The sequence below is a fragment of the Triticum aestivum genome, chromosome 7B (assembly GCF_018294505.1).
Source record: "Triticum aestivum cultivar Chinese Spring chromosome 7B, IWGSC CS RefSeq v2.1, whole genome shotgun sequence".
Taxonomy (NCBI): domain Eukaryota; kingdom Viridiplantae; phylum Streptophyta; class Magnoliopsida; order Poales; family Poaceae; genus Triticum; species Triticum aestivum.
Genome location: NC_057813.1, coordinates 491955836 through 491974320, shown reverse-complemented (window position 1 = coordinate 491974320; position 18485 = coordinate 491955836). Strand labels below are relative to the sequence as shown.

Below are 18485 nucleotides of genomic sequence, written 5' to 3'. Positions count from 1 at the left end.
CCAGAGTCGCCCGTTCTGTGGTCATCCTAACATCTTCCGCTGCCAGATCTTCCTTAGCTTGAACTATATCTAGCTTTAATTGTGCCACTTCTGCATCATGTTGAGCTTGATCCGCCGGGTTGACCGCGGATGTTAACAGAGCGGTCATCTTATCCGTGAGATCCATCAGCACCTGAACCGGTGAGTGCACAAGGCCTCCTGCCCCGGCTGCTGCTGACCCAGAGGTTATTGCTGCCGCAGTTGTGGAGACTTAGATGGGTTGCTTACCACCATGAAGATCACGACCCTGCTCAGCGACTCGAGGAGATCCGGAATACTGCTGCCATGGGAACAACCCCCAAGCCCATCGTCTTGCAGTTGATACAACAAATCCGTCTTGCCTGTGGACGACTCACCATCAGAATAGATGGCCGTCTCACCGCCAGATGCAGATCCTTCATAGAATCCTCCGTGGATGCATCCCACGAAGGCAGGCTTCACGGCCGGCAAAGCCTGAGCGGGTCTCACACGCTGAGCCGTCTCGATGAGGTCAGCGCAGATGTCCGGCTCAGGGCCCGGCTCACCGATCTTGCCGATGAAGACGTGAATTCCGCCGAAGGGGACCCAGTACCCGTACTCAATTGAGCCGGCGTCGGGGCCCCGGCCTACATCATCGATGTAGAGCTTGCCTTGACGACTCTTGGTCACCCAGCCCATAGCGTATCCCTTCAGCCCTTCAAAGCTGCCCTTCAAGAACTCAAATCCACCGTGCGCTGGCCCCATGGTGGGCGCCAACTGTCATGGAATTGTCACGATAGATGTCCTCGTGAAAGGACTTAGTCGTGGAGCCATCGCAACTAGGAAGCTTAAAGGGGTTAATCGGGACAAAGGACATGAGGTTTATACTGGTTCGGCCCCTTGTGGTGAAGGTAAAAGCCTATGATCCAGTTTTGAGTGGGATTGCTTATTTCTCGATAACCAGGGAGAGACTCGCTTGACCTAGCTCTCGATTTGATGTTACTTGCCCTAAACCGCCGCTGGGTCGTCCCTTTATATACAGAGGTCGACACCCAGCGGCTCTCAGTGTCCCGACCGACTCATAAACAGTGTCCGGCTCGGTCTCTAAGTATTCCTGTCTTACAATACAAGTCATGTACATATGGTGGTTTATCTCTACAGGCCTTATGTCACCTCTGGGTTTTAGGCCCTTACTGAACCGCTATCTTCAACCTTGGTCTTGGGCTTCAAGAATATTCATAGGTATAACCCAGTCCCTCCTAGGCGGCTCATATCAAATAGTTATATCCCCAACACATATACTTCATCAATGAAGAATATGATATCAATTTCATCAACAGTAACAGATATAGCAATATGAGGACGTGAGAAATGAATGATTCATTTCTTCATGTTTAGCTTGCGTCCTTTCAAGCACATTCAGGTCTCCAGCAATTTCTTCGGACGATCAAGTTCATCTGGAGACCTGACCCTGCATAAGAGATTAGTTCTTTTTCTTCACCACCCACATCTGGAGGGGTGGCAAAGAGTTCATCATTCTGCGAGCTCCATAAGAAAAAGATGGCATTGAAGCCAGTGCACTTCGTTTCACAGGAGAGTGGTTAGGATAAGCATATGCATAAGCAGAGAAATTATTCGAGGACTTATGAACATAATGGTTTGAAGAATAATGCACATATTCATGACCCTTAGACTTTCCCTGCGAAACAGAAGTGTTAGCATGATGATGTTCATATGAGGATTTTGATCCTTGTGAGGAATTTGATCCATATGAAGAATTTGATCTGGGGTTCCTATTCTATATGGGTGGTGTCATGATGACATTCACCTGAAGATTTTCAAGGCATCTTTTAGGAACCCAGATTTTCTTCATAGGGGGACCGTTCGTGCAGTTAGTTCCAACATATCGAGCAAATACTTCACCATTCTGATTCTTAAACAACTTATAGTTGGAGTCAAATGACTCATCAGAGGAATATGAAAAATCACAAGTAAAGCCAGATAAAGTGCATGGATCTACAGGAGGTCCTTTCGCAGCAACCCATGAGGTTTTGGGATACTGCTCAGGTTTCTAGTAGGTCCCATCAGCATTGAGTTTCCTCTCAAAGGCAATACCCTCTTTCCTAGGGTTCCTGTTCAAGATCTGCTTTTTAAGCACATCACATAGAGTCTGATGCCTGTTGAGGCTTTTGTAAATGCCTGTCACATACAATTCCTTCAGACCTGCATTATTGTCAGTGATACTTGTGGTATCCTCAGATGAGGAATTTGTGACCACAGGGACAGTTGAAGAATTTGTAGCAATAGAAGCATTTGAACATTCAGATGAAGAATTAACAGATTCGCGTTCAATGCATTTAAGACATGGTGGAATAAATTCTTCCTGAGCAGAACTGATCTATTGAGCAAGCAATGAATCGTTTTCCTTCTGAAGATCTTCATAACTTACTCTTAACTTCTCATGATCTTGCTTTCTCTGAAGAAATTCATAAGAAAGCTTCTCATGATCAGTTAAGGGAGTGTTATGATGATTTTGAAGGTTGTCAAACTTTGACTGAAGTTTTTGAAGACTATCAGTCGAAGCCTTAGTTCGATCCAATTCCTCACCCAACATATCATCGCTTTCATCTAGCATGTTTTGAACCTTTTCAAGAGCTCTTTGTTGTTTAATGGCAAGGGAAGCAAGTTTGACAGAGCTAGCTCCAAATTCATCACCTGATTCATCATCACTAGATTCGGAAAGGTAGCATTCTGTTACCTTGGCACCCTTTGCCATAAGGCATGGTGAAGAGGATGATGATTCAGGTGCGAAAGTCATCTCCTTGAGTGATTCCTTGAAATCCTCAAACCAAGGATCATGACGAGTACGATGGCCTTCGTAGACCTCAGAGAGTCGGTCCCAGATTAGCTTCGCATGGTTAAGATGCATGACGTTCCTGAACTGATTTTGGGACAAACAGGAGCAGATGACATCCTTCGCCATGAGGTTGAGTAGAGTGTACTTGCGAATGTCATCAGCCTCCGCCATCTTGCATAGATCGGTAAGACCAATCTCAGTGACGGTCCATAGTTCGCTATTCATCACCATGAGTCGGTTCTTTATCATGGTCTTCCACTTGGGATACTCATGACCGTCAAAGATGGGACAGGATACACTCCTCCTTCCTGCAGTCAACATAACTAAAACTCCAGGTGGTTAAACCAAAATCACACAAAACAAGGGAGTATCTTGCTCTGATACCAATTGAAAGTGCGTTACGTCGACTAGAGGGGGGTGAATAGGCGATTTTTATGAATTCTTCACTAAGGAATTTCAGGGTGAGGAAATTCCTAAGTGAAGAACTACTTGCAGCAGAATAAGTACTCAGGTATAAGCATAACAGAGCAACAACATAGTCATCATGATGAAATGATAGACAAAACACAGAGTACATAAAGCGTAAACACGGGATAAGCAGGATAAAGACAAACTGACTGAAGAAATAGGATTGAGGAATTAGAGAAAGTCTTCAGTCAAAATCTTCAAACATTAATGCTTAGGTTCATCAACACATAACTTAGGAAATGAAAGGGTTGGGGAAAAAGAACCAGTAGGCTTGGTGAAGACAATGATTTGGTCGACCGGTTCCAACTGCTATGACAGTTGTATGTTTGGTTGGAGCGGCTGAGTATTTAAACTCGAGGACACACAGTCCCAGACACACAGTCCTCACCGTATTCTCCTTGAGCTAAGATCATGCAAATCTCGCCCAACAATAGTGGTAAGTCTTCACAGGTGACTTCCAAACCTTCACGGACTTGGTCACTCGACAATCCACAATTCCTCTTGGATGCTCAGACCAGGACGCCTAACCGTCTGGAGGATACACAGTCCTCAAAGGTAACAAATGTCGGTTCCACACAGGAACAATCTCTTCAGTGATGCTCAATCACTTTGGGGTTTGTAGGTTTGGGTTTGGGATTTGGGTATTTCCTCACTTGTTGATTTTCGCTCAAAGTCCTCGAAGGATGAGATGCTCTCAAATGACAAGTGTCAGTTTCTCTCGGAGCAGCCAACTAGCTAGTGGTTGTAGGGGGCGGCTATTTATAGCCTAGGGAGCAGCCCGACATGATAAGACATAAATGCCCTTGGCTGATATGACCGTTAGGTGGTAGATATTTTGGGACAGCTGGCGCGTAGCACAACAACGGTTGGATATTTGAGGTTCGAATTCCTCAGCGCTATCATGTTCCTCACTGTGTAGGCAATCCGCACTAGTGAATTCCTAACTCCTCAGTCAGAACAAATTCCTCAAAGACCAGAAGATCTTCGTCTCGGTCACTTAAGAAATTGACTGAACTGATATGAGATTTCCAATGGCTTCACTCGAAGGATTGGGTAGGTGTAGGATTTTGAGATGAGCATCACTTGGAAATCAGTTTCCTTAGTATTACCTTGACCCCCTTTAACAGTACGGTGTTTCCTATGACTCAAGAAAGAGAAAATGAAACTACGAAAACAAAAGTCTTCACGCTTCATAATCCTCGCATGAATATCCAAGTCTTCAAGGTCACACCAATTTCTTCACTTTCAAAGTCTTCAGGAGAACCAAAGTCTTCAGCTGAAGACATTCATTTTTAGGGGTCGACTTTCACAGTAAATATCAAACTCCTCATCGACTTATAGAGCCTGTGTACACTCACAAACATATTAGTCCCTTAACCTATAAGTCTTCAATACACCAAAATCACTAAGGGGCACTAGATGCACTTGCAGATTTGGTGCGATCTATGATGTCTCTTACTGATTTACCGCTATCATTTTGGGGTTATGCTTTACAGAAGGTTGCATTCACTTTAAATAGGGCACCATCAAAATCCGTTGAGACGACACCTTATGAACTATGGTTTGGCAAGAAACCAAAGTTGTGATTTCTTAAAGTTTGGGGCTGCGATGCTTATGTGAAAAAGCTTCAACCTGATAAGCTTGAAGCCAAATCGGAGAAGTGCGTCTTCATAGGATACCCAAAGGAAACTGTTGGGTACACCTTCTATCATAGATCCGAAGGCAAAATCTTTATTGCTAAGAATGGATCCTTTCTAAAGAAGGAGTTTCTCTTGAAAGAAGTGAGAGGGAGGAAAGTAGAACTTGATGAGGTAATTGTACCTTCTCCCTTATTGGAAAGTAGTTCATCACAGAAATCAGTTCTAGTGATTCCTACACCAATTAGTGAGGAAGTTAATGATGATGATCATGAAACTTCAGATCAAGTTACTACCGAACCTCGTAGGTCTTCCAGAGTAAGATCAACGCCAGAGTGGTATGGTAATCCTGTTCTAGAAGTCATGTTACTAGAGCATGATGAACCTACGAACTATGAGAAAGCGATGATGAGCCCAGATTCCGCGAAATGGCTTGAGGCCATGAAATCTGAGATGGGATCCATGTATGAGAACAAAGTGTGGACTTTGGTGGACTTGCCCGATGATCGGCAAGCCATAGAAAATAAAAGGATCTTTAAGAAGAAGACCGACGCAGATGGTAATGTTACTATTTACAAAGCTTGACTTGTTTCAAAAGGTTTTCAACAAGTTCAAGGAGTTGACTACGATGAGACTTTCTCACCCGTAGCGATGCTTAAGTCTGTCCGAATCATGTCAGCGATTTCCGCATTTTACGATTATGAAATTTGGCAGATGTATGTCAAAACTGTATTCCTGAATGGATTTCTAGAAGAAGAGTTGTATATGATGCAACTAGAAGGATTTGTCGACCCAAAGGGTGCTAACAAAGTGTGCAAGCTCCAGTGATCCATTTATGGACTGGTGCAAGCCTCTCAGAGTTGGAATAAACGCTTTGATAGTGTGATCAAAGCATATGGTTTTATACAGACTTTTAGTGAATCTTGTATTTACAAGAAAGTGAGTGGGAGCTCTGTAGCATTTCTGATATTATATGTGGATGCCATATTGTTGATTGGGAATGCTATAGAATTTCTGGATAGCATAAAGGGATACCTGAATAAGAATTTTTCTATGAAAGACCTCGGAGAAGGTGCTTACATATTAGGCATCAAGATCTATAGAGATAGATAAGGACGCTTAATTGGACTTTCACAAAGCACATACCTTGATAGTTTTGAAGAAGTTCAAAATGGATCAGTCAAAGAAAGGGTTATTGCCTGTGTTACAAGGTGTGAAGTTGAGTCAGACTCAATGCCCGACCACTACAGAAGATAGAGAGAAAATGAATGCCATTCCCTATGCTTTAGCCATAGGTTCTATCATGTATACAATGTTGTGTACCAGACCTGATGTGTGCCTTGCTATAAGCATAGCAGGGAGGTACCAAAGTAATCCCGGAGTGGAACACTGGACAGCGGTCAAGGACATCCTGAAATACCTGAAAAGGACTAAGGATATGTTTCTCGTTTATGGAGGTGAAAAAGAGCTCATCGTAAATGGTTACGTTGATGCAAGCTTTGACACTGATCCGGATGACTCAAGTCGCAAACCGGATACATATTTTTATTGAATGGAGGAGCTATCAGTTGGTGCAGTTCTAAGAAAAGCATCGTGGCGGGATCTACGTGTGAAGCGGAGTACATTGCTGCTTCGGAAGCAGCGAATGAAGGAGTTTGGATGAAGGAGTTCATATCCGATCTAGGAGTCATACCTAGTGCATCGGGTCCAATGAAAATCTTTTGTGACAATACTGGTGCAATTGCCTTGGCAAAGGAATCCAGATTTCACAAGAGAACCAAGCACATCAAGAGACACTTCAATTCCATCCGTCATCAAGTGTCGGAGGGGGACATAGAGATTTGCAAGATACACACGGAGCTGAATGTTGCAGACCCTTTGACTAAGCCTCTTCCACGAGCAAAACATGATCAGCACCAAAGCTCCATGGGTGTTAGAATCATTACTATGTAATCTAGATTATTGACTCTAGTGCAAGTGAGAGACTGAAGGAAATATGCCCTAGAGGCAATAATAAAGTTATTATTTATTTCCTTATTTCATGATAGATGTTTATTATTCATGCTAGAATTGTATTAACCGGAAACTTAGTACATGTGTGAATACATAGACAAAACATATTGTTCCTAGTGTGCGTCTACTTGAATAGCTCGTTAATCAAAGATGGTTATGTTCCCTAACCATAAACATGTGTTGTCATTTGATGAACGGGGTCACATCATTAGGAGAATGATGTGATGGACATGACCCATCCGTTAGATTAGCATTATGATCGTGACAGTTTCATTGCTACTGCTTTCTTCATGACTTATACAAGTTCCTCAGACTATGAGATTATGCAACTCCCGAATACCGGAGGAACACTTTGTGTGCTACCAAACGTCACAATGTAAATGGGTGATTATAAAGGTCCTCTACAGGTGTCTCCGAAGGTATTTGTTGGGTTGGCATAGATCGAGATTAGGATTTGTCACTCCGTGTTTTGAGAGGTATCTCTGGGCCCTCTCGGTAATACTCATCACTATAAGCCTTGCAAGCATTGTGACTAATGATTTAGTTGCGGGATGAAGTATTACGGAACGAGTAAAGAGACTTGCCGGTAACGATATTGAACTAGGTATTGAGATACCGACGATCGAATCTCGGGCAAGTAACATAACGATGACAAAGGGAACAACATATGTTGCTATGCGGTTCGACCGATAAAGATCTTCATAGAATATGTAGGAACCAATATGAGTATCCAGGTTCCGCTATTGGTTATTGATCGGAGACGAGTCTCGGTCATGTCTACATAGTTCTCGAACCCGTAGGGTCCGCACGCTTAACGTTCGATGATGATTGGTATTATGAGTTTATGTGATTTAATGTACCGAAGGTTGTTCAGAGTCCCGGATGAGATCACGGACATCATGAGGAGTCTCGAAATGGCCGAGACATAAAGATTGATATATTGGACGGCTATATTCGGACACCAGAAGTGTTCCGGAGAAGTTTTGGATAAAACCGGAGTACCGGGGGGTTAACTCAACACCCGGGGAGGGTCAATGGGCCTCATGGGCCAAGTGGTGGAAGAGAGGAGGCATGCCAAGGTGTGGCGCACGCCCCCCTAGCCCACACCGCCCCTAGCCCAAACCAAATTGGACTAGGGGGCTGGCCCCCCTTTCCTTCTCTCCTCCCCCTCCTTCCTTCTCCTCCTAGTTGGACTAGGAAAGGGGGAAACCTACTCCTACTTAGAGCAGGACTCCCCCCCTTGGGCACGCCCCTTGAGGCCAGCCGACCCCTTCCTCTCCTCCTTTATATATGGGGGAAGGTTGCACCCCGAGACACACAAGTTGATCTTTTAGCCGTGTGTGGTGCCCCCTTCCACAGTTACACACCTAGGTCATATTGTCGTAGTGCTTAGGCGAAGCCCTGCACCGGTAACTTCATCATCACCATCGCCATCCCGTCGTGCTGACGAAACTCTCCCTCAGCCTCAACTAGATCAAGAGTACGAGGGACGTCATCGAGCTGAACGTGTGCTGAATGCGAAGGTGTCGTACGTTCGGTGCTTGGATCGGTTGGATCGCGAAGACGTTCGACTACATCAACCGCGTTAACTAAACGCTTCCGTTTTCGGTCTACGAGGATACGTGGACACACTCTCCCCTCTTGTTGCTATGCATCACCTAGATAGATCTTGCGTGATCGTAGGATTTTTTTGAAATTACCGCGTTCCCCAACAAAAACTTTTGAAGCTATTTTGTACAAAACATTGCAAAGGCTTACGGGTCTAAACTGTGTTATCGAAGTTGGACTCATTACCTTAGGGATCAACACCATGAAAATATCATTTATACTCCACAGGCTCTCCCCTCCTCTGATAATGGGCATAACAACATAAGTCATCTCATCACCACAAATATCCCAGTGTCTCTGGTAGATGTGTGCTAGGAAGCCGTCAGGCCCCGATGCTTTTAGTAGGGAACATCGGGAAGAGAGCTTGCTTCACCTCGTCTTTTGTATATTGAGCGCATAAATTTACATTCATTGCGGGTGCTACCTTGCATGGGACATGCACCATTACCTCCTCAACCCCGGTCACCCCATCAGATATATACAAAGACTTATAAAATTCAAAAACCATAGCTTTTAATTCTGTTGGATCTTCTGTAAGGACCCCGAAAGAATTATACAAGGCTTCTATCATGTTTTCTTTCACCTCATACTAGCCCGCATGTGAAAAACTTGGTGTTTTTGTCGCCTTCTGAAAGCCACTGTAACCTGGATCGTTGTCGCCACATTATTTCCTCCTTATGGTATAACTCGACAAGTCGTTCATTGATCTTGATCTCAAGATGAACATGACCCATCCTTGTAGGGTCATCACGCAATTGTTGCAGCTGGAGAGTGAGCTGTTTTATTTCTTTCCGTACATTGCCAAAAGACTCCCTGCTCCACACGGTGAGATCCTTAGAAATTCGCAGTAGCTTGTCCCAGAAATCACCTACTCCATAGCCTGGTGAAACAATGCTCCACTTAGACGAAATAGATTCCTGCCAATCCTTGTGTGGTTCCCACATCACTTCGTACGCCAAGTCTCTCGCTCGACCAGTCCCTCGATCCTCGTCTTTAAACCTTAGAAGTTTGGCCCATGGTCTGAAGATGCCTCCGAGAGGTGACTCACGGTTGCCAGGGGAAAGCGTGACATCCAGGAGGGAGACGCCAGCGCTCGATCCAACCTGACACGCGTATAGGAGCCCCCCGTCACTTTTTTCTCCTATGTCCAAAAACAGCCTTGATAGCCTAAATCCATGAGCATGCAAACATTAACGACATCTCCGAAAGCTTGCATTTGAGCGTTGCTACGGTCCGCCACTCCTTGGTGATCGGCCCATTCGTGAGCTCTCGTAGGGCGAGAGCTGACTCTGTCTCGCATCAAGCGAGACATAGTCGCTACCTTATTTAGTGCGGTGCACATTGTTGTGTAGATTATATGGCCGGGTATGCACATTGTTGGTCGGATATGCATTATTGTATTGGTCATTTGGCCGGATATGCACATTGTTGATCATTTATAGTCATTTGACAATGTTTTATTTGTAGTATTTTCATGCCTGCAATGTGTTCTTGAAGTTGGAGAAGAAAAGATTCACCGTCATGCATTGTTGGTTGAAGTTGAATGGAGAATCCAAGTGAAATCAATTCATTGCCAAGACCGTCGCCCATGAAACCGAGAAACAAACCAATGGTCTAACCGACCCAACAAAAGAACCGCCCAAGAAGGTTAGAGGATGGTTTCGGTGAAAGAAGTGGGACGACGAGAAAGCAATGCGAGAAGGGGCGACGGCCAAGATGACGGAGAGCTTCAAGGACATCTTGGCGAAGGAGGCATACGTCAAGCGCTCTAACATCAAGGAGGAAAAAAAGGCCGAGAGGTTTAACATGTTGATGGCCGCGACCGAGAAGAAGCTGAAACTCGAAGATAGAAAGACCATGCTCGAAAAGAAGGAGATTAAGATCGTAGCTGCTTCGGAGGACGCGAAGATGTTGATCTTGAAGATGGAGGATGTAGTTGACGACGCCATGATGATCGTGCAAGCCATCTGTTTCAATATGTTGAAACGCAGAAGCATCAGTTGGAGGCGCCGGACAAGGAGAAGGCCAAGACGGCGGCGACGGCAGATTGAACGTGTAGGCTTGTATTGCCGGTCCAGCAGGGCGGAAAATCCAATTTTTTGCACGGAGTGCCGGATTGATATTTTTTTGTGATCGGGCATGTTAAAACTATAAATACTCTTTTTGATTGTGATCGGTGGCTAACATGATCCCACGCGCTATGATTTGAATTTCAAATTAGTTGTATGAGCAGACATTTATGAGATAGTTTTGGATGGCGGGCTTCTCATTGTGTCAGCGGCGATACGGTGTGTCCGGTTTGGAGTTCCTCAGTCGTGACACCCTCTCGTGAACCTGCAAACGTGACCGCATAGGCCGAGCTTGAATTCTTAAGATTGAACCTTGGAGAGCACATTAATGCCGAGCAAACCATTGTTTGCATTCCAATCCATGATTCCAACAAACCATAAGCACTTAACAAATACAATCTCACTCCCTAATAATACAGCAAAGAAGGGAAAATGGGACCCTTAAGAAAAGGGAAAAATTGAAGAACCCTAGCTAATCATCAGTAACCAAGCTTCAATCGCACAAGATGGAGTCGGAGAGGCCATAACCAGGCTCTCATAAAGGGCTCACGGCTGATTCACGTTCAGAGGTGGTCGCCGTTCATCAGCGCGGTGGCCGTGGCGCCGCAGGAGACGGCCTCCTTGGGCACCTTCCCGACGCGGTCGATGGCCTCGGCGAAGATGACCCCCATGCCCATGTGGAGGTGCGGCTCGATGTGGCAGTGGAACGCCCACACCCCCGGGTTGTCCGCCACGAACCGCAGCGCCGTCCACCCGTACGGGAAGATCACCGCCGTGTTCCGCAGCGGCGGGTTCACCAGGTTCAGCCTCGCCGCGTCGGCGGCGTCGCCCCTGTACGCGCCCTCGCCGTAACCCAGCACCCAGAAGTCGTGCCCGTGCAGGTGCCACGGGTGCACCTCGCTGACGTTGTGCTGCAGCGCGTTGGCGTTCTGGAGCACCACGTCCACCGTGGTGTTGTAGCGGAGCACGTACACGTTGTCCCCCGTCGTCGTGTTGGGGTTGTGCGGCGGCCGCGTCACGTCGTAGGCGCGCCCGAACGTATCCGCCGGCCGCGCGGCGGTCAGTGCCGTCTTGAGCCCCAGCTTCAGGGAGCCCAGGTACGGCGTCGCCGGGAGCACCATGGACACATTGTTGATGGACCACTTGATGTGCCCGTCCAGCTTGTTCTGCGTGTTGAGCAGCTCGATGCGGCGGTCCGACGTCGCCGGCGGCGGGGGCGTGCCGGCGCGGGCTTTGATATGGGTCGTGAACGCCTTGCTGTGCGCGGTGTCGTTCCACAACGGGGTGACCGGCGGCGCGATGGCCGGCAGCTTGAACCCGCGGTTGGGGCGGTAGTTGAGCAGGGCCAGTGCCGGCGCCGTCTTGGGCGTCCGGCCGCGCACGCCGATGCTGACCCAGTAGTTGGACGACGGGTCCTGGTCGGTGGTGAGCAGGACAGAGTAGCTGTCGCCGGAGTAGATGTCCATGTCGTCCACCACGAACGGCTCCACGTAGTTGCCGTCGGCCTCCACCACCGTCAGCTTGTGATTCTGAACAATAAAAAAAAACTCACTGGATTAAACAATGTCGCAAGCATCCGACATAGCTTTCAGGATTCTGCGCGCTGCACAGTTTATACTGTTTTATTATCGGGGAATCAATCTGTCTCGGATTTGCTTACCCCGATCGCGAGGTTGAGGGAAGCCAGGGACGTGGTGCTGGCGATCCGGAGCCTGTAGGTTTTGTTCGGCTCGACGGGGAGGATCACCGGTGCACAATGCCTGTTGCCGCCGGCGGTGCACTGCTTGGTGCCCGGCGTGTGCGCCGCCGCGAGCGAGCAGTTGAACTGCCCCCTACCGTTGATCAGCAACGACTGCACAACCACAAGGAAACACAGTGCGTGTCGTTAGTTCCAAAAATTCAGGCAGAATCTCCGTCATTCTCGACATGATGTGACATGAAAGTCTGCAAGAAGAAAAACAACATCTATCATGGCAGAGTGTCGCCCGAATTATTCAAATTATCATGATGCGCCATTGCCCATTACTAGTGAACACTCTCACTTATCTTTTGGTTGTGGTTGTGTTAAATCAACAGATCGATTTTCATACAGTGCAATGCAGTGGATGTAGCACTGACAAACCCCCAAAAAACCAATACACATCACTGTTCTTGTTGGATTGCCTTCCACAACACATGCACACATGTGCTTTGTGCGCACAAGAAAAAAAATGTACCACTGTCAGTGTGGGATGCACTCATGTTGGCTTGACCCTTTCCCTGACCACCCAATGGCCAAGCCAAAGCTCCCCACACAATAATGTAGGAGTGCCACCTAGGGTCACTGTACCCTCTGTAACTTTTTTCAAAAAAAAATACCACCCCATCACCTCTGCTCTGCATCATGCATCTCCCCAGGCAGGCAGATGTTTCCAAGATCAAGAGAGAAAAGGTCCTTGCATGGATGCTTTTTGGTGGCACATGACCACAAGTGTCCCCTCTGAAAATCATGTGGCCTTGTGACACCCCCCAACCTTGTCTTCAGAAAATTTGTAATGTGTGTGTGTGCATCCATGCCTGTGCTGTGCTGCATATGAACATGATCTGTTCTGACACTTTAGGCATTAGCACACATATAATACTGGTCTTGAGCCTACAAAGTGTCCTATACATGGTGTGTGTCTTCTTTTTTTTTTTGAAGTGGGAGTGCTTCTTTCTAGGAAGCCCAATAGGGTGGGTTCCATTTCTTTTGCCTTTCTCATCACCACAGTTGGCCCTGGAGGCATGTAAGCTTTCTGGTCCTGATGAGAAAGCTGAGTGTGTGCATCATCAGTTTATCACCATCAGCTGGGATCTTCGAGGCCATGCTTTGCTTAGCTTTAGTGACTGGCCTAGCAATCCAGGATTTTTATCCTAAATTGCTATTCAGCTCACAAGAGCAAGTATTTTCGTAACAAACTGATATTCAATTGTTGGTATGCTGCACCAACAATTGCATTTTGAAATTTTAAATTGCTCTGTCCGTGATCATCTAAATCGCCCAATTCACCAGTTAGCTGAAACTTTCTAGTGCACTTGCATTTTAAATTTCCAGAAGAGGACAAGCCAATTGCTCTGTCCAAGATCATCTAAATCGGATGGACGGGCTCCAAACTCCCAGTGCCATTTGTCTTTTTTGTGTTTTAAATTTTTTACTTGAAAGAGTGCATTTTGGACTGTCCTGACTGTAAATCCAACCAATCAAGATACCTTTTGTCCACCATGAAACTGCATCTTGCTGAAACATCATATACTACTCCTAGAGATATAGCAAGAACATCAGTGTGGTTTTAACGGTTACCTGGGGCTCGCCGATCCATCTCATGGGGCTGGAGGAGAGGCCAACCATCTGGTTGTAGATGCTATCGTGGTACCAGTCGCTGAGGAGCAGGTTCAGCTCGCCGTCATACTTGAACGGCTCCTCCTCCCCATCCGCCACATCCACAATCAGGGAGCCGTACAGCCCCGCTGCCCTCTGCATGCCGTAGTGGCCATGGTAGAAGTATGTCCCCGGCTGCAGCCATGAACCAACCATGGGTCAGTCACAACTCACAAGTCAAGCTAAAAAGAAGGGGGAAATGAGGAAGTTTTGCAGCAATTTTGGCACTAATGTTGCGATTAATTTCAGCTTTTCGGCACCAGCTATGATGTGTGCCACTAGGAGGTTTGATCGTTTGAACAGTGGAGGTACCTTGTCGACGACGAATCGATAAGTGAAGGTTTCCTCCGGGTTGATGGCGCACTGGGAGATGGCGGCCGTGCCATCCGCCCATGGCGTTCCAATCTGCCATGATTTTGTCCATGAAATGTTAGGAAAACATAAAGATCAGCAAAAGAACAAAATCTCCTAGCGACATGTAACGGGAAAGAGACAAAGCAATGACGGTGTGCTCATGCTGTGGTTAATTAATTACCTGTCTGACGCCGTGCCAGTGGATGACGACGCCCTCGGTGTGCAGCCCGTTCTTGAGCTCGACGACGATGGTGTCGCCGGCCTTGGCCCGGATGGTGGGGCCGGGGAACTGGCCGTTGATGCCGATGAGCACCTTCTCCTCGCAGTCCGGCGACCAGAACATGTGGCTCACCTCCCACTTGAGGTGCCTGGCCTTGGCCGCCTCCGTGCAATGCATCACGCCGGCGCACGCCAAGAGGAGGGCGCACCATGCAAAGAGAGCCCTCATGGCAGCAACGGGGAGGAAGAAAGGCTAGTAAGTGGAGGAAAGGTTCAAACAATTTCTTCCAAGGCAAAGCGGATGGGAAGAGACTCGACAGTCGACACTGAAGCCTGCTGAAGCCGGTGAGGGTGCGTGCTAGTTTTATACTGGCAAAAAGGCCCTCTCAAAAGCCACAACAAATGATGCTGTTTAATGAACTATTTTATTGCCATTATTCTCCTTGTTTTTTCTGATAGAAAAATATATAAATAAACTAAAAGTGGATCAGCTCAGTGGGGTTAGGTTGGGCTTGGGGACAGTGGCATGTTTGTGGAGGAGCACCTGCGGAAAATAGGCCGTTTCCTACAGGCTTGCAGCCTTGCCCAAGGGCTTGAAATGGCTTGACTTTCTTGATTTTCCACTGCATCTTTCTGGCCAGCGAATAAAGAAGGTTCATACTGGCATCATTTTGTGTTGCTTTTGCCAGTTCATATTACTAGAAATCTGGTCGCCTCTTTCTGTGTGTCTACACAAGTGGTTTTATGCAGTGGCCAGACAAAAGCGCGTCCACTGCTGCCTCACACCCTCCGATGGTTGTTCACATGCCTAAATGCATATGTTCTTGGTAGCTAGCGTGCATTTTTTGCAAAGGATTTTCTCCCCTTTCTTTTGCTTAAGCTGGTAGGAAAGATGCAGAGTTCATCCACATGGTTTTGTGTTTTGCAAAAAGGAACTATATAATAATATGTGTGCATAGCTTTAGAATTGTTAATGTGTACACCGACGATTATTTGCCTTTAGTCACTGTCCATGTGTTTGACACGGAGGATTATTTGCCCTTTTGAGTTCTCTCATTCGCACAGTACAAACCATCCTTCTGTCGACTACTTTTCTGGACACAATACCTGCTAAAAGATGTTAACTTCCTGTAACTTGTAACTATGTACGTGCAATCCAGGTCTTAACATTAGACAAGATATAAATTGCATGTTAATACTCCCTCCATTCCAGGTTTTAGGTAACATTAGACAACATATAAATTACACATTAATGTTAGGTATGATACAGTTACTTGGTTAACGCAGACATTTTTATTAGGCATGATATTAATTAGAGAAGGATGATAAACATGTTTCGTGATAAATGTGCTTAGTGCTAAAGAATGGGCAAGATTTGTTGGATATCCACAACTCGCTCTTTTAATATTAGTATATAGATATAGATGTGGAAGCATATCTATAAATATAGATATCTGTATGGATGTAGATATAGATATATAAATAAAGATATGTAAGTATAGATATAGATATAGAAGTATAGATGACTGGGAATGACGTCCTTTTACACATTAAATATAAAGATTTGCATACATATTGATTGGTATTCTAAATAGAAAATATGAAGGTGTCACATTGCTGAATAACTAGAAAAGGCGTAGCTTGGTCGACAACACAAACTTGCACCGGATAGATAGCCCTCACAACATCAATTGTTCTTCAATCTTAATTCATGGTGCTCTGTTTCTGAAGCTCAAATCATTTTTTCTTCATGCGCAATGTAAACATAGTATTCTGTTGCTTTACCTCAAGTGAAAACCATCATTATGATCTTGCTCATAATCACTGCCGGCGTTCGGGGTAAATTACGATCCAAACAAAAGCAAAGGATCTCAGTTGCAAAAAGTGCAAATCCGCATGGCATGATAACGATGGCAGGGACCCCCCTTTTGTCTGGCTTTGACCATATTTTGTCACGGAATCAAGTAGAATGCACGCAAGGCATCGCCAGTTTTCTTCACCTACTGAATGAGCAGTATTATTTCTTCATTCGCTTCACACTTTGAGGATTGTTGATGAATCCAATAATGAGGACTAGGTGATAGCCCAGTGATGGAAGCGTGGGTTAAACAACACTCAGTGGAGGCGCAATTTAGACAGTGGCTAGATTTCGTGGGATCGATTTCCAGAGCCTCTCGTTCTCGTTTTTAAAAAAACACAGGTTTCTCAAATATTGCTCACGTGAGAATTATTATTTTTATGTAACCATGCGTATCATTAATCACAAATAAGAAGAATACAAAGCATGCACGTGGAACCGATCAGAAGGGTAGAGAGAAAACATGTGTCCGCAGAAGTTTGCAGAAAACCACTCCAAAAAAAGAAGTCAAGTCCTTGGGTTTCGATCTTGGGCGGGCAGCGCAAGACTTATTTCTTTGGGCTAATAGATGTGCAAATGAAGATCACAAACAAATTCTGATTGACTTGGGAATCATGTTGTCCCGACTAGATGAAACATAGTTTTTTTTTTATGTTTTTACCTTCTCCCATCCTCACCCTCTGTAAATATTCTCTGTTAAACTTTAAAATTAATAAATGTGCCTAGGCTGGCTTTGCCTCTGTAGTACCCTCAATTTTTTTACAAAGGAATCCTTAGTTAATCCTGCAACTGCCATCGTCACCATTAACGATCGCTGGACTCGACGGAGAGCCATACACTATTAGGAAAAAGCCTAGCAGTAGCGCGGGTATTAGGTGTATCAGTAGCGCGGGCTCCCGCGCTACTGATACGGTGCTACAGCTAACTTGTAGCAGTAGCGCGTGTCTACCGCGCTACTGCTATACATGGATGGCAGTAGCAAGCTTTACAGGAACGCGCTACTGCTAATAGCTGCAGCGCTTTGAAGTAAGCCGCGCTACTGTAAGAGCACGCTGCTGCTAACTTTATTCCCCTCGCTATTGCTAGTTTTATTAGTTTCTGTTTTTTTGTATTTGAACAGACTTTATACAATAATCTCTAGCATATCATACACATACAAATGTAATCATAGCATACACATACAAATAGTCTCATCAAATTATGTCATCATAATCATCATCCAACACAACACTAGTAGAAAATGGGCCATTTGCCCCGGTTCTAGAGGCCCATTAGCCCCGGTTCTGGAACCGGGACTAAAGCCCAACACCTTTAGTCCCGGTTCTCTTACGAACTGGGACAGATGGTGCTCCACGTGTCCGCTGCGGCGAGCCCAGGCAGGAGGGCCTTTAGTCCCGGTTGGTAATACCAACCGGGACCAAATGGCATCCACGCGTCAGCAGCTCAGGAGCTGGGTTTTTGTTTTTTTGAGGGGGGGGGGTGTTAGGGGTTTTTGGAGGGTTAATTTAGGGGTTTCATATATTGTGTTAGCTAGCTAATAGAGAGAAGTGACCTCTCTTATCTCCGTGCTTGGTCGACGCTAGCTACCATACGTATAGAGAGAACTCGACACACTAGCTAGTAAGCAAATGAAGGAACCATTAAGTACACAAGATCGTCATGAACATATAGAGAGAAGTGATTGACCTCTCTTTCTCCGCGAGATTGGTCGAACAACAAGTTCCGTATATCTGTTCGACACTAGTAGATACATATATACAATATAAGATCTCTTACAAAACCTAACATCTAAGGTCTATTTGAACTTCCACATGGTATTCCCCGTCTTTATTTATGACGTGGTTAAGAAAGAATCCCGCCAATTCCTCTTGAATTGCTCGTATGCGTTCATGTGGTAGGAGTTCACCCTGCATCTCCCACATCTAATTTAAAGAAGTCGGTCAATACATGTATATGAATGAAACTCAACACAAATGATGGTAATAAAATAAAATTGTGAATTTTTTTG

At 45.7% G+C, this 18485-nt stretch overlaps 1 protein-coding gene across 1 annotated transcript; it reads right to left on the bottom strand.

Moving 5' to 3' along the window:
• Positions 1–10974: 10974 nt before the first annotated feature.
• Positions 10975–14962, bottom strand: LOC123160290 (L-ascorbate oxidase). The gene is made up of 5 exons (XM_044578095.1): positions 14582–14962; positions 14359–14451; positions 13969–14181; positions 12310–12501; positions 10975–12178 (listed from the first exon to the last, which is right to left on the bottom strand). Exons 1-5 carry the CDS (start codon positions 14846–14848, stop codon positions 11213–11215), a joined length of 1731 nt encoding a protein of 576 aa, XP_044434030.1. The 5' UTR covers positions 14849–14962; the 3' UTR covers positions 10975–11212.
• Between the last annotated feature and the right edge of the window lie 3523 nt (positions 14963–18485).